Raw genomic sequence first — 11,569 nt, forward strand, 5'->3', positions numbered from 1 at the left:
CAATACCCGTATATAACGATTAAAAGGCGTAGGAACGTATATATGATTGCATTTAATTAAAAGTTAGCGTGAGATTAAAAACGAAAGAGAGAGAATAATAAATCTTACATATAAATACAAACTTTAAACCAGTATTAGCATAAAAAAAGGAAGAAAAAAATGCAGGAAAAATGTAAGCGTCTGATATCTATATATAATTAAAGTACAAGAACTACTTAATACTGATACCAAGCAAGTACATTTTATATTATAGAGAATAGTTATTTGATATATTATATTCAGTTACTAATAAATGTGAGTAAGAATTTATAAAAAAAAGCACATAAAATAATAGTATGAAGGATATAATATAATCAAAACAATGAATATAAATGAGTAGAATTGTATAAAGACATCAGAGCTAAAATACAAAAACAAATTTGTACTATGTATTAGGAGTCTGTTCATTACATTTTGAAAATATACGACCATTTTTAGTGCTACAATGAGCTGAGATCATTATCACATTTGCAAAGGAGCACCAAATAAGTAGGCATCGCTATTTCAGCAGAAATGCAGTGGGATGTTTCCTTAATGAATTTCTGAAATTAAATATTAGTTAACGTTTATAAAAAAGGGATACAATTGTAAAATATTCATATAATAACCCAAACACTTGGCACAAATTAATAAAAATAATGAACAGAATTGTATAAAAATAATCAGAATTATCGTATAAAGCGATTTTGTACTCTTTATTAGGTGTCTTGTTTCTTGTACTTGCCATTGTACGACTCTTTTTGGCATTACAGTGAGCAAAGATTATTATTACATTTGAAAAGAAGCACCGAATAAGTATTTATCACAACTTCTGAAGAAATGTAGCTAGGTTGGGGGAATTCTTCTAGAAAATTTCTCAAGTTGAACTGACTCACTGAAGAACTATTCATACAGCAGCATGCATTTCATTCGTGGATTTTTTTTCCGTTAATGTTTACCAAAACCTCATTCACAGATCTATTCTTGTAAGAAATCAGAATACAAATGGGACAGCTTAACATTTCTTAACATGCTATATTATAGATTCATTTATCGTAAGTTATAAATCAAGTTCATTGCAGTCATTTAAGTCCTGTATCATTACGTCCAGTTTAAAAATACTCAATAAAACCTCACTGACTGACCTATCCTTCTAAGAAATTAGAATACAAATGGGACAACTTAACATTTCTAAACACACTATATTATAAATTCATTTATAGTAAATAACAAATTAGTTCATCGCAGTCATCTAAGTGCAGTATCATAGATTTAATGATATCACAGTTTAATAAATTTAAATGTGATACTATTATAATTAAAAGCAATTGATATATTTGATCAGATTTTAAAAATAGTTGTTGATATTCTATATAATGAAATCACAAGGTGTCCATTAATTATTCACCGGATAACAAAGTGAAATGGAAACCTAAATTTACAAGGTATGAAAAAATTATTTACATCGATTGGAAAACTTGTTTGTTTACAGACAAAACGGCACCATGTAGCGTAAAAAGCGACATGCATTCTCTCATTATGGAAAAAGAAATTTCCTGAAACAGTTCTAGAAGCGAATCAGATGTGAATTTAATAAACCTCCACCAACGGAACAATCTATTAAAAGATGATTAAAACAGTTTCTAAAACCCGAATATATTTTGCATCTAAGAGATGTGTGCGTGATTTATTTGATAAAACATTTCCAGATCAGTGGGTCGATGGTCTACTTTCAGGGCCTTCACATTCCCTTGTTATTACACTATTCGACTTCTTTCCTTGTGGGTACCTGAAAAACCGAATTTATGCAATAGATGTTGGCAGTGTTGAAGAATTAAGGAATCGAATGGTCAGAAAAATAACTACTGTGGAAGCAAACGTTTAGCATCGTTTGCAGAAAATTGTTTAAATTGATTGAGAACACAAAATATCTTCCAATCAAATAATGGTTCTCATGTTAAAGTATATTAATATAAATTTCCTTTTAAATTGCTAAAAAAATTCAACAAGTTTCCTCCCTTGTCTCTTATTCTATATTATTTGTCACAAATCTTTATCAGGTGAATAATTTATGGATTCCCTGCAGGTACTTAAAATGAAAGCTGTTTCATTGCATGGTATACTTTATATAGCTCAGAGACACATAAAAACACGTATTATATCATTCTCTTATAATTAGGCGGCTATTATCTGATTATATACGATCAACTTGAAATGCCAAGCACTATGAAAAACATTAGATATCTAACAGATCAAAGAGACGTTTAACATATAAAATATTTTACCAAAGAACCCTATGTGAAACTGTGGTTATTTTTAGATCGATCTTTCAAGATTTAAGAATGCTTCAACTTTGGGCGGGAAACCTATTTGCTTTATAGCATCTGGTAACCATAACTTCTTAGAACCAAGAGCTCTTCGTATGGCGATCTTGCAGTAATGCTGAAGTGACCGGGGGGTGTTAGATTCAGAACGTTGACAGATTGCTTTAGTGTAAAAGGAGTAGATCATATTTATTGTAATTGGAGACAAAGATGCTGCAAAAATAAGGACAAACTCTTTCAGGCTTATATATGCATCGGGTACAGAATCCCAGATAAGGCGAAGAGCTACAGATGCTGATGGTTGGGTCCGATTATAGAAGGACCAGAGGATTTGCAACAGGAGTAAGCTTCTTTTTCTGCCCAGGTAATATTCTGCTTTTTTTACTGCTTGTCCCATCAGATGACGACTAAAAAAATGTAAAATAAATAAATAAATAAAAAGAAATTACAATCTCAAGAGAAAATATGTTTCTGTTGGCACTCTCTACGATAAATCGGTGAACTAACAATTACCGAATTGTTCACAGACAAATTCTGGATGACGAAAAATGCTTGTAGGAATGATTGTTGGAAATTTTCTTGCTTTGAATAATTTTTGGAAATTTCGTAAATTATAAATAAACAGAAATTTCGACGTTCTTGTTCAATAAAATTCGAAAATAAAGTTTGCGCCATTTTGAAATTTTAATCCATTACTTTCCAGTAATGTCAATTTATTGAGGACGATCTTAGTTGTCAGATATTTTTGAAATCTTCACGTCATATGAAAATCAAAACAATACTTTCGATTGCTCTTAAATTTAAATAATTTTCATTATTCCTTTAAATTTTCCAGTAATATATTTTTCTGAATTATTAAGACTAATATATATACAAAAGCCTTGTTTCTTAAGATTGAAAAAAAAAACCCTTTAGAGTAATGCTATTTCTAATATAAATCAAAGATTTTTGCAATTTTAATATTTTGTTATTATTTGGAAATTTCGTTTAACATAATAATTAGTAAAGGAGATGGAGCCACTGAAAAATTTTGTAATTTAGCGGAAACTATTCAAAGTTCCGGATTAGCCGACACAAAAGTAATTTTCCTAATTTTTTTAGTCATTTAATTAAAATACTTCTTCATTTTTTAGTCCAGGCCTAGAAAAGTAGGAAGTAATAAAGCTTAACAAAATGAGTTCTCCAAAAATGAGTTGTTAAGATTGACTGTTATTATGCTCAGTTTCTGAACTGAATTAAAAATATTTCAAATGAAATGAGGCATAAACAATAGTAGTGAACATGCTCATAACCAAAGAGGGTTTGCAAATAATATGAACTAACAAAAAATAATTAAATTAAATAAGAATAAAAATAAACAAATAAATAAATAGATTATTATAATTTAAATATAGATATTAAATTTAATTTTGGTAAGTAAAAATAGAAATGGTTATTAACAAATAAATATTAAACGAATGAATAAATGCATAAAAAGTTTAAAAACAAAACAAAAAACATTGACATAAAAAATAAAGAAGAAATTTAAAGCTGCTAAGGACTATTTTTATTACTATAACATTAGCTTGGTACAACAAGTTGCACAATGTTATTTAAAATGAAACTTTTTAAATTGTGGGTATCGTAGAATATCCTATGTCACCAAAATATTCATAGCAACTTCTTTCAAACTCTTCAATACTAGTAAAAAAATTTGAGAAAATTATCTTCATTTTTAGATACTATTATTAGGCCTCCCGAAAGATTTTTCAAAATTTATTTTTCTTTCATTCCTCAAAAATGTATGCTTCATTTTTTATTTATATGCAGTTTCTGGGGTTAGTATAATTTCGAAGTAGTAATTTCAATCTCCTGAATCGAAGTTAGTTCGAGTGGACATTGGTTGATACGGAAAGTCCAATGAGCTATCACAAAATAAAATGTTAACTATCAAAAATCATTGAATTTAATATACAGTATGAAAAGCAAATGGGAACATCATCACAAAGCTAAACTTGGAAACTTTATAACAGTAATAATAATAATAGTACAAACAAGCTAGTACAAGCAATGAAGCTCGTAGATTCGGACAATCCTTTTCTTGATTACATCATTATTTGAATTTTCTTTTTTGTTTCACGAAAGTGAGGATGAGCATCTTAAAATTCCTTTAATTTTATAATATTAAACGAAAATTGTCAGCAAATTTTTTTGTCATTCTTTAGATAATTTCACGAGCGGGACAAGTAAAAATAGGATTAATTTTTGAGCAATGGTGTAATTAGCGATCATGCGTTAAACTGAAATTTTAAATATTGCAACTAATTATATCTAGCCTTTTATTTTTTACATAGATCATCAAAGATTAAACCTGAATATCGTTGCAAAGCTAACGACTTTAATTTCATAATAAAAAACCAAGAATGTTAACAGCTAATACATGTATTAAAATTGGTTGCTACTTGTAACCCTTTGTTTAGTTACAAAATCTCTATGAAATAATGTCGATAGATAATTTCAAGGACTAAAATGTGTATCGTAATTTTGGCTGTAAGACTATCAAATTAATTTTAAAGCATATAAATAATAAATAGCATATAAAAGCATATAAGCATATAAAAATTAAAGTAGTAGTGGAAGGGCAATAATCAAATATTAGTAATATTCTTCACAATTTGTTCCACATCTTTTTTGCAAATTATTCTAAATTCTAAAAAGGATATGCAGATCATATAATATTATGTTATTTTATCAGAAATATATACTTTTTATGCACCTTATTTCGATTATCAGAGTGTAGAAAAGAGACAGAAAAACATTTCTAGGGCCAAATATTAAAAAAAAAAAATACATACCGCATTTTTGTCTTGAGATGCCTGTAAGACTCCGAAGTAAAATGTGGACTATCTTTATACTTTAAAAAAGGTTCAACATCCAAAAACTTCTTTTTGACTGTACAATCATTTATGAAATCTTTTTTGTACTCTATTCCTTCGTTTAAATTGCATTCGCTGCGACGAATATGGAACAAAAGATCTTCCAGGAATTCTGGATCTTGATTATCTGTCATCCAAGCTTCAAAGTCAATCATATTTAAAACAGCTTTCACTAAATTTGAGTCATTGGATTTATGACGTAAATCTCGTAGAAATTCAAGCCCGTATTTACTGCAAAATTTTTCGATGAAAGGATCTTGTAATTTTCGCAATTTCAATAACAACTTTATGAATTTGATTTTGCTATCAGTGTTCTGATATGCATGCATTTTAATGCTATGCAAAACGCATCTATCCACTGTCTTGGATATGGATATTTTATTAAAATAAGTACCGTACAATTCCAAAGCTGATTCCGGAAGATTTGCTCTCAGACTTTGTTCAAAACAATTTGATATATCTAAATTACGCTTGTACAAAATTTTTCGATCGTCCCAAAAATATTTTCTGCAGCTTTCTTCTGTGCTTATATAAATATTTTTCGGTCTCGGAGGGAAAGGATCGAAGTAACTGCGAGTATCCTTGTTGTTTTCGCCACGTTGCAAACAATATTTGCATAATTCCAAATCTAAGGGAATTAACGATTTCTGTACGATGAAGCTAAATTTCACAATATTCGAGAAATTAAAAAGTTTTTCATGTGTACGCTGAGTATTCAAAGAAAGCAGTTCTTTATTCCTGTAGAATTTGGAATTCATCCTGGGCGTCTATAGTATCCTGTGAGCTGATGCGGAAATACAAGCACGCTGTTGGAGTTCTAAACAATCGACTACTTTCCAAGTCTGAAAGGTGAATAACCGCTGTTGAATCTGAGGATTAGCTGCCGAATTTTAACTGCTTCAGACTGGTTATTATAATTTGCTAGATCAGAAATTTTTTAGCTTCTGTTTCAAATATCAGTTTGGCACAACATTTAAGGGATTTTAACTATAAAAATTTTAGCTGCATCACTTCCTCGGATGCAGTGTCAACCAAGTGAAAAAATCATGGTTCCAAAAATTGGGGTCGATCGGGGCCGCTTCGAGTAAAACCAGTTCCAGGGATAGATGTTTCTTTTTTTCTTTTTTTAATTAGGAAGTATTTTTTTTCTTGCACCAGACGTCTTTTTTCTAGAGGTGAAAAAAAAAGTGTGTGTGTATGTGTGTGTGGGGGGGGGGTCTCGTGCTCTCCACAGTGGATAGACTATGCGACAAACTTGACCTTTGATGTGACCCAAAGGGAAGAACAGATGAGGCACCCTTTGGGGGCAAAGATGTTTTGAAAGTTCTCTGTGAGTTATCAGAAGGAGTGAGTGAGGTATAACTTCTGCTCCATTTCAAGAGTAACTTGGTAAATGGTGGATCGTGACTTCTGATAAGGCAGTGGTTGCACAACAAAGTTGGGCAATTGCATGTAGCTAAGCTGCATGTCTCCCAACTCTTTAAATGCTTTCGCCAGTGAAAAAGAATGAAAGAGAAATAGAAAATTGAATTAAAAGTTACTCGTAAAAAAATATTCGTATAAAAATATTGTTTGAAATCAGGAAATGAAAAGGAAATTCCCTCATAAAATGAAAGGACACATTTTTTTAAAATTTAAAGTGCATTTTTGTTACACCTATAAATGAATCAAAAATACTTGATTATCAACAGTTGATAAAAAAGCAGAGTCGAGACTACAAATGAGGATGTATCTATTTTTGTGTAGTGATGTAGTGTTCGGGGGGGGCAGATATCCTGGAGTCTATCATGGAAATTAAATATTAGGGTGTTTAGGTAAATTTTTAAAGCCAAATATGAAGGGCGAAATGTTGCATCATATATCAAGAAGTGGCGGAATTCCGATTAGACAGCTGCATAGGGTAATTGGGTTAATGTGGGCTGCAGGTGGGTGGATTATAAAGATACTACTAACCTAAAGATGAAGTTTATGTTACCAAATAAAATAATTTTTCAAAAATAGAAGTTCTATAAATAATAAAATATTAGGATAGTAATATCACCTTAACAGATATCATATCATAACTGATCATATTTTATCCATTTCCTTGCGTATATTCACTTAGTTATCAATGAATCTTTAATAAACACTGACTATCTGCTTAAATAATTTTGCCTACAAATTGAATTTCATAGTTAATTAAACCCATAGGAGAGACCGGGTCTAGGCGATGATGTTAATATTGTACCATTTTTAATAAATTCAGTTTTTAAGGATTTTTTGTTTGTTTGCATATATTATTAGAGTGGCTTTTTTGCATATATTATTAGAGTGTGCTCGATTGGATAACTTTTTATTTTATTATAATCAATATTATTTTGATCATTTTGTCTCCATAATGGGCAAAGATTATTTTGACCTCGGGGCAAGATGACATTCCTATTAAAAATTTACTGTATTTTTATTGTAAGAGGATATAAAACTATATACTAATTAATTAAACATTGTTAAACACTTTTTCTTAAACAATGCGTAATAAAAGGATTATTGTGTTTAAAATTCTAGATTATTTAAAATTGATATAACCCAAATCAGCATTTTCTTATTTACAAAAATAAAGATAGAATTTTTCGTTTTCTAAGTTTGAGCATTCTTCTTGTTACCATACTTAGTTTTTATATCATTCTATCTTGGAATTCTACTGAAGAGTCAAAATAGGTTTCATAACATTCAGGAAATGTGCTGTAATTTGTTCGGATGTTTCAACTGATTTCATGAGCGTTGGGCTTGTTAGTTAATTTTACAGGAATTAAATTTCAATTTCTTAATAATAATTACTTTTTTTTTGCATTCAGAACCCTTTGCCTTTGTTGTTTTAAATGTTCTTATTACTCGTTCTGTGTTTCCTACTGAATTAACAAGTTTTCCAACAGTGACATTGTTAAAATATTATTTTTAGATTCGCGCGCCTTACAGTATAATATGGAATAGAACGCGAATTATGTAGATAAAGATATTGTATAAAATGAATCAAAACGCATAATCGAAAACAGTTAAAAGAGCTTGAAGCAAGATGAAGTCGTCAAGTTAACCGAGTCATCTTGCCGAGCTCGAAAGCGTCTTAAAAATCTGAGTCTTGCAGAATGATAATATACTCGTATATATATATATAAACAGAACGTGTGAAAAGCGTATTAGGCGTATACAGCTAGGTTAATAATGCATAGCAAAGAGCTAACTAATATTTCCCTTGCTTGTCAACAAGATCTTACTTTGAGGGTTTTGAAAATTACAACCTGTCAAACATCATTTAACAAACGACGAAGGAGTGAAGGAAGACAATTTTTAGTGTCTGGTAGTGTGAAGAACTAGCAAACGTGGTGAAGTTTGAGTAGTATGAACATAAACTAACTCATTCTTTGTCTTTCCTCGCTCGTCTATTTGTCACGGTCTCCTCTACACTTTCACGAAGTTACTAAAATAAAAATTAAAAAAATTAACCTAAAATAAATCACTAATATGTTACTTATAGTAAGTGACTATGTTGAAACGTCTATTCTTGGTGAAAATATCTAGTATTCCTTATATCTGTAGAGTTTTTTTAAAAAATCAATTTCAGTTTATCATTATTTATTGCATTATATAAGAAACTGTTCTATTTGTGTTTTTTTATTGCTATTTTTTTTAAGTTGGAAGAGAATGAATTGGTAAATGTTTAACCCTTTTATGTAGGGTGGATGAAACCATTTATCAAGCTGAAAATATTGTTACTAACATATTTCTGACGTGCTTTTATCGAACTGAATTGGAACCAATAAAAATATTTAAGAAAGACTCTTTGTTTCGAATTTTGCAATGCCGGCTTAAAGAAAAGGGAAGAGAATAATTTCATTTACTTAATACGAAGATGTTGTTGAGAAAGATACAACAAACCAACCCCTCATAGTTTGAAAATTTGTTGAAAAACCATAAATCTTTGTTGATGAACAAAAAAAGGACAAAAATAATTTAATAAAACATAAATCTTATACACAGGGTGGTGTGTAAGTCCATAGCCAATTTAAAATTCATTTATTTGCAATCTACTGAAAGGAAATGAACAAAGTTTATTTTTTGAAACTAAATATGAAAATAAACCCAGTTTTTTCTTCTTCTTACGAGATCAGAATTTATTAGTTACACAGTTTACATTTAAAACCACCAGATGGTACAGCATTTATCGGAACGATGCGTTATTGGGAGTACGAGTAGTTGAAGTTCCGTGTATCGCCATTCTTACAGGAGTGCAGCTGTCTGGAGAAGAACAAAATTTTTAATTGCATCAAACAATACTTCTTATTTTCATGTTTTTTATATCATCAGAATGAAAAGGTGGATTCCTCGTCTGGCAGAATGGCACATTGAACGCTGTTAAGCCCTTATTTCGGTCTATCCAGTACAACTCACCCACCAACAGTATCTTCTCATAGTTTAAACTATGCTACCAATTCATTTTGATTTAGACTTAAAATAGAAAGAAACCCCAGGTTTATTCCCATTCTTAGTGGTGAACTGGTTTGGAAATTATTGGTTACCAGGAAACAATAGGGCCAAATCGCACTCGCATTGCTATCACTCAGTTTTTATAAATAATAGATAAAATTAAAAAACACACACACATGAATTGAAGCAAAAAAGTGCTAATATAATTTTTAGGATTATATCTGAATTGAAAATCAAGCTATATAAATAAAAGTGAGAAATAGTTTTAAAAACTCATAAATTCTGTGCGCGCTATAGAAATTTGCTTTGATCAAACTTTGCTCACAATTACTACAAAGCGCAAGAAAGATTTCGCGAGAATCAATGAAATTGTTAATTTTTTATTAATAAAACCTGTTGTTCCATATTAATTCATAATTAATACTGCCATTTCAGATGAATAGAAATATTGTATTTATTTTAAATCAAATTATTTATTTGTCCTCGAAATGTCACTCTCAATACTTAGTTAAATTTTGTATCATTAAAAACTATTAATAATCTGTAGAAAAAAATTATTTTTCATCACTTCTTGAAAACTGTTGGACCTGTCTGTAATTTTTTTTTTTCAGAAACTTCGATATAAAAATTGTTTGATGGAAATAATATTCATATTTTAATATAAAATATCACATATGATAAGAGGATTTTGTATAGGGCAATTACACATATGTTTTTAAAAATGTTTTTATTTACTCATGCTTTGGCATTCCGTCAAGTGCTATTATTAAAATATATTTTTACTTTGTCGTATTCGAAGTATAAAGGAAATACAGTAAGTGTCAAAAAATTCGAACTCTAGATGTTGATGAATCTCCACGTTTCAGACAGGATAATTGAAATACGCTTTGAGCTAGACGGTTGAAATTTGGCATATGGAATTACTACCAAATTTGTAGATTTCTGTCAATTTTTAAACGAAATCCATCTGTATGGTTATTCGAGTATAAATGAACTCTATAACTACAAAACGCAAAGAGTGAGGTAAATAAAATTTAGTATACAGATTTATTATCTAAAATAGAGTTACTTATCAAATTTTGAATCAAATCTGGCAGTCTCCTGAATCTGTAGCTCTAGAATCTGTAGGAGTCTGATTACTCTAGCTTTCGCTATAGTATTTAAAATTTTTCGTGCAAGTACTTAAAATTTTGTACTTGTACGAGAAAATTAAGAATTAATGAAGAATGAATGAATTAATTAAGAAAATTAGTAATTAATTAAAAATTTGGGAGGTTTAAGTGAAAGATTTATGAAGATAATCAGTTATTTTTTTATTAATAAATTAACAGCCTTTGACAACCAAATATAACTTCGGAATTATTGGTTGTGTTTAATTTCAATTAAATCTCTTACGCGTAATTCAATATTCATGATTTCCACAACAAAGTATTTTTGAGCTTTAGATTAGAGTTGATTTTAAAGCTGTTTTACTATATATATATATATATATACACACACACACATATATTTACAACTACAATATCTACAACCAAATTTATTAAAAACAGCAAATGTAAGTTTCATCATTCCATAATATGAATATGGAAGATTATTTCCTGCTCTGAAAATTTTAAGGATTCTGCCTAATCTGTGATTTTTTATAACAGTCTGTTTGTGTATTCTCCTTTTCAGTTGTTTCTTTCAGCCCCAAGAATTCGTCATGGGAAATTAAATCACTATTACAAAAAAATATCCCTTGAAAATTTCATAAATAAAACAACACATGTTTTCTTACTTTAATTTTATCATTAAAAACGCATATTTGTATATAAAGAGCTAAATCTTGTAGACTTCTGCGTTGGACAAAAC

The 11,569-nt window shown here is 29.6% G+C and overlaps 1 protein-coding gene across 1 annotated transcript; it reads right to left on the bottom strand.

The window, feature by feature from the left end:
* Window positions 1–265: 265 nt before the first annotated feature.
* On the bottom strand, window positions 266–6,276 carry LOC129960475 (uncharacterized). The gene is made up of 2 exons (XM_056073938.1): window positions 5,177–6,276; window positions 266–2,749 (listed from the first exon to the last, which is right to left on the bottom strand). Exons 1-2 carry the CDS (start codon window positions 6,013–6,015, stop codon window positions 2,335–2,337), a joined length of 1,254 nt encoding a protein of 417 aa, XP_055929913.1. The 5' UTR covers window positions 6,016–6,276; the 3' UTR covers window positions 266–2,334.
* Between the last annotated feature and the right edge of the window lie 5,293 nt (window positions 6,277–11,569).

The sequence above is a fragment of the Argiope bruennichi genome, chromosome X2, assembly GCF_947563725.1.
Source record: "Argiope bruennichi chromosome X2, qqArgBrue1.1, whole genome shotgun sequence".
Lineage (NCBI taxonomy): Eukaryota > Metazoa > Arthropoda > Arachnida > Araneae > Araneidae > Argiope > Argiope bruennichi.

Coding starts and splice junctions, on each gene's coding strand:
- LOC129960475 (XM_056073938.1), bottom strand. CDS start 6,015: ATGAATTCCAAATTCTACAGGAATAAAGAACTGCTTTCTTTGAATACT. Junction 2,750..5,176: donor CATCTCAAGACAAAAATGCG/GTATGTATTTTT, acceptor ACATTTTTTTAG/TCGTCATCTGATGGGACAAG.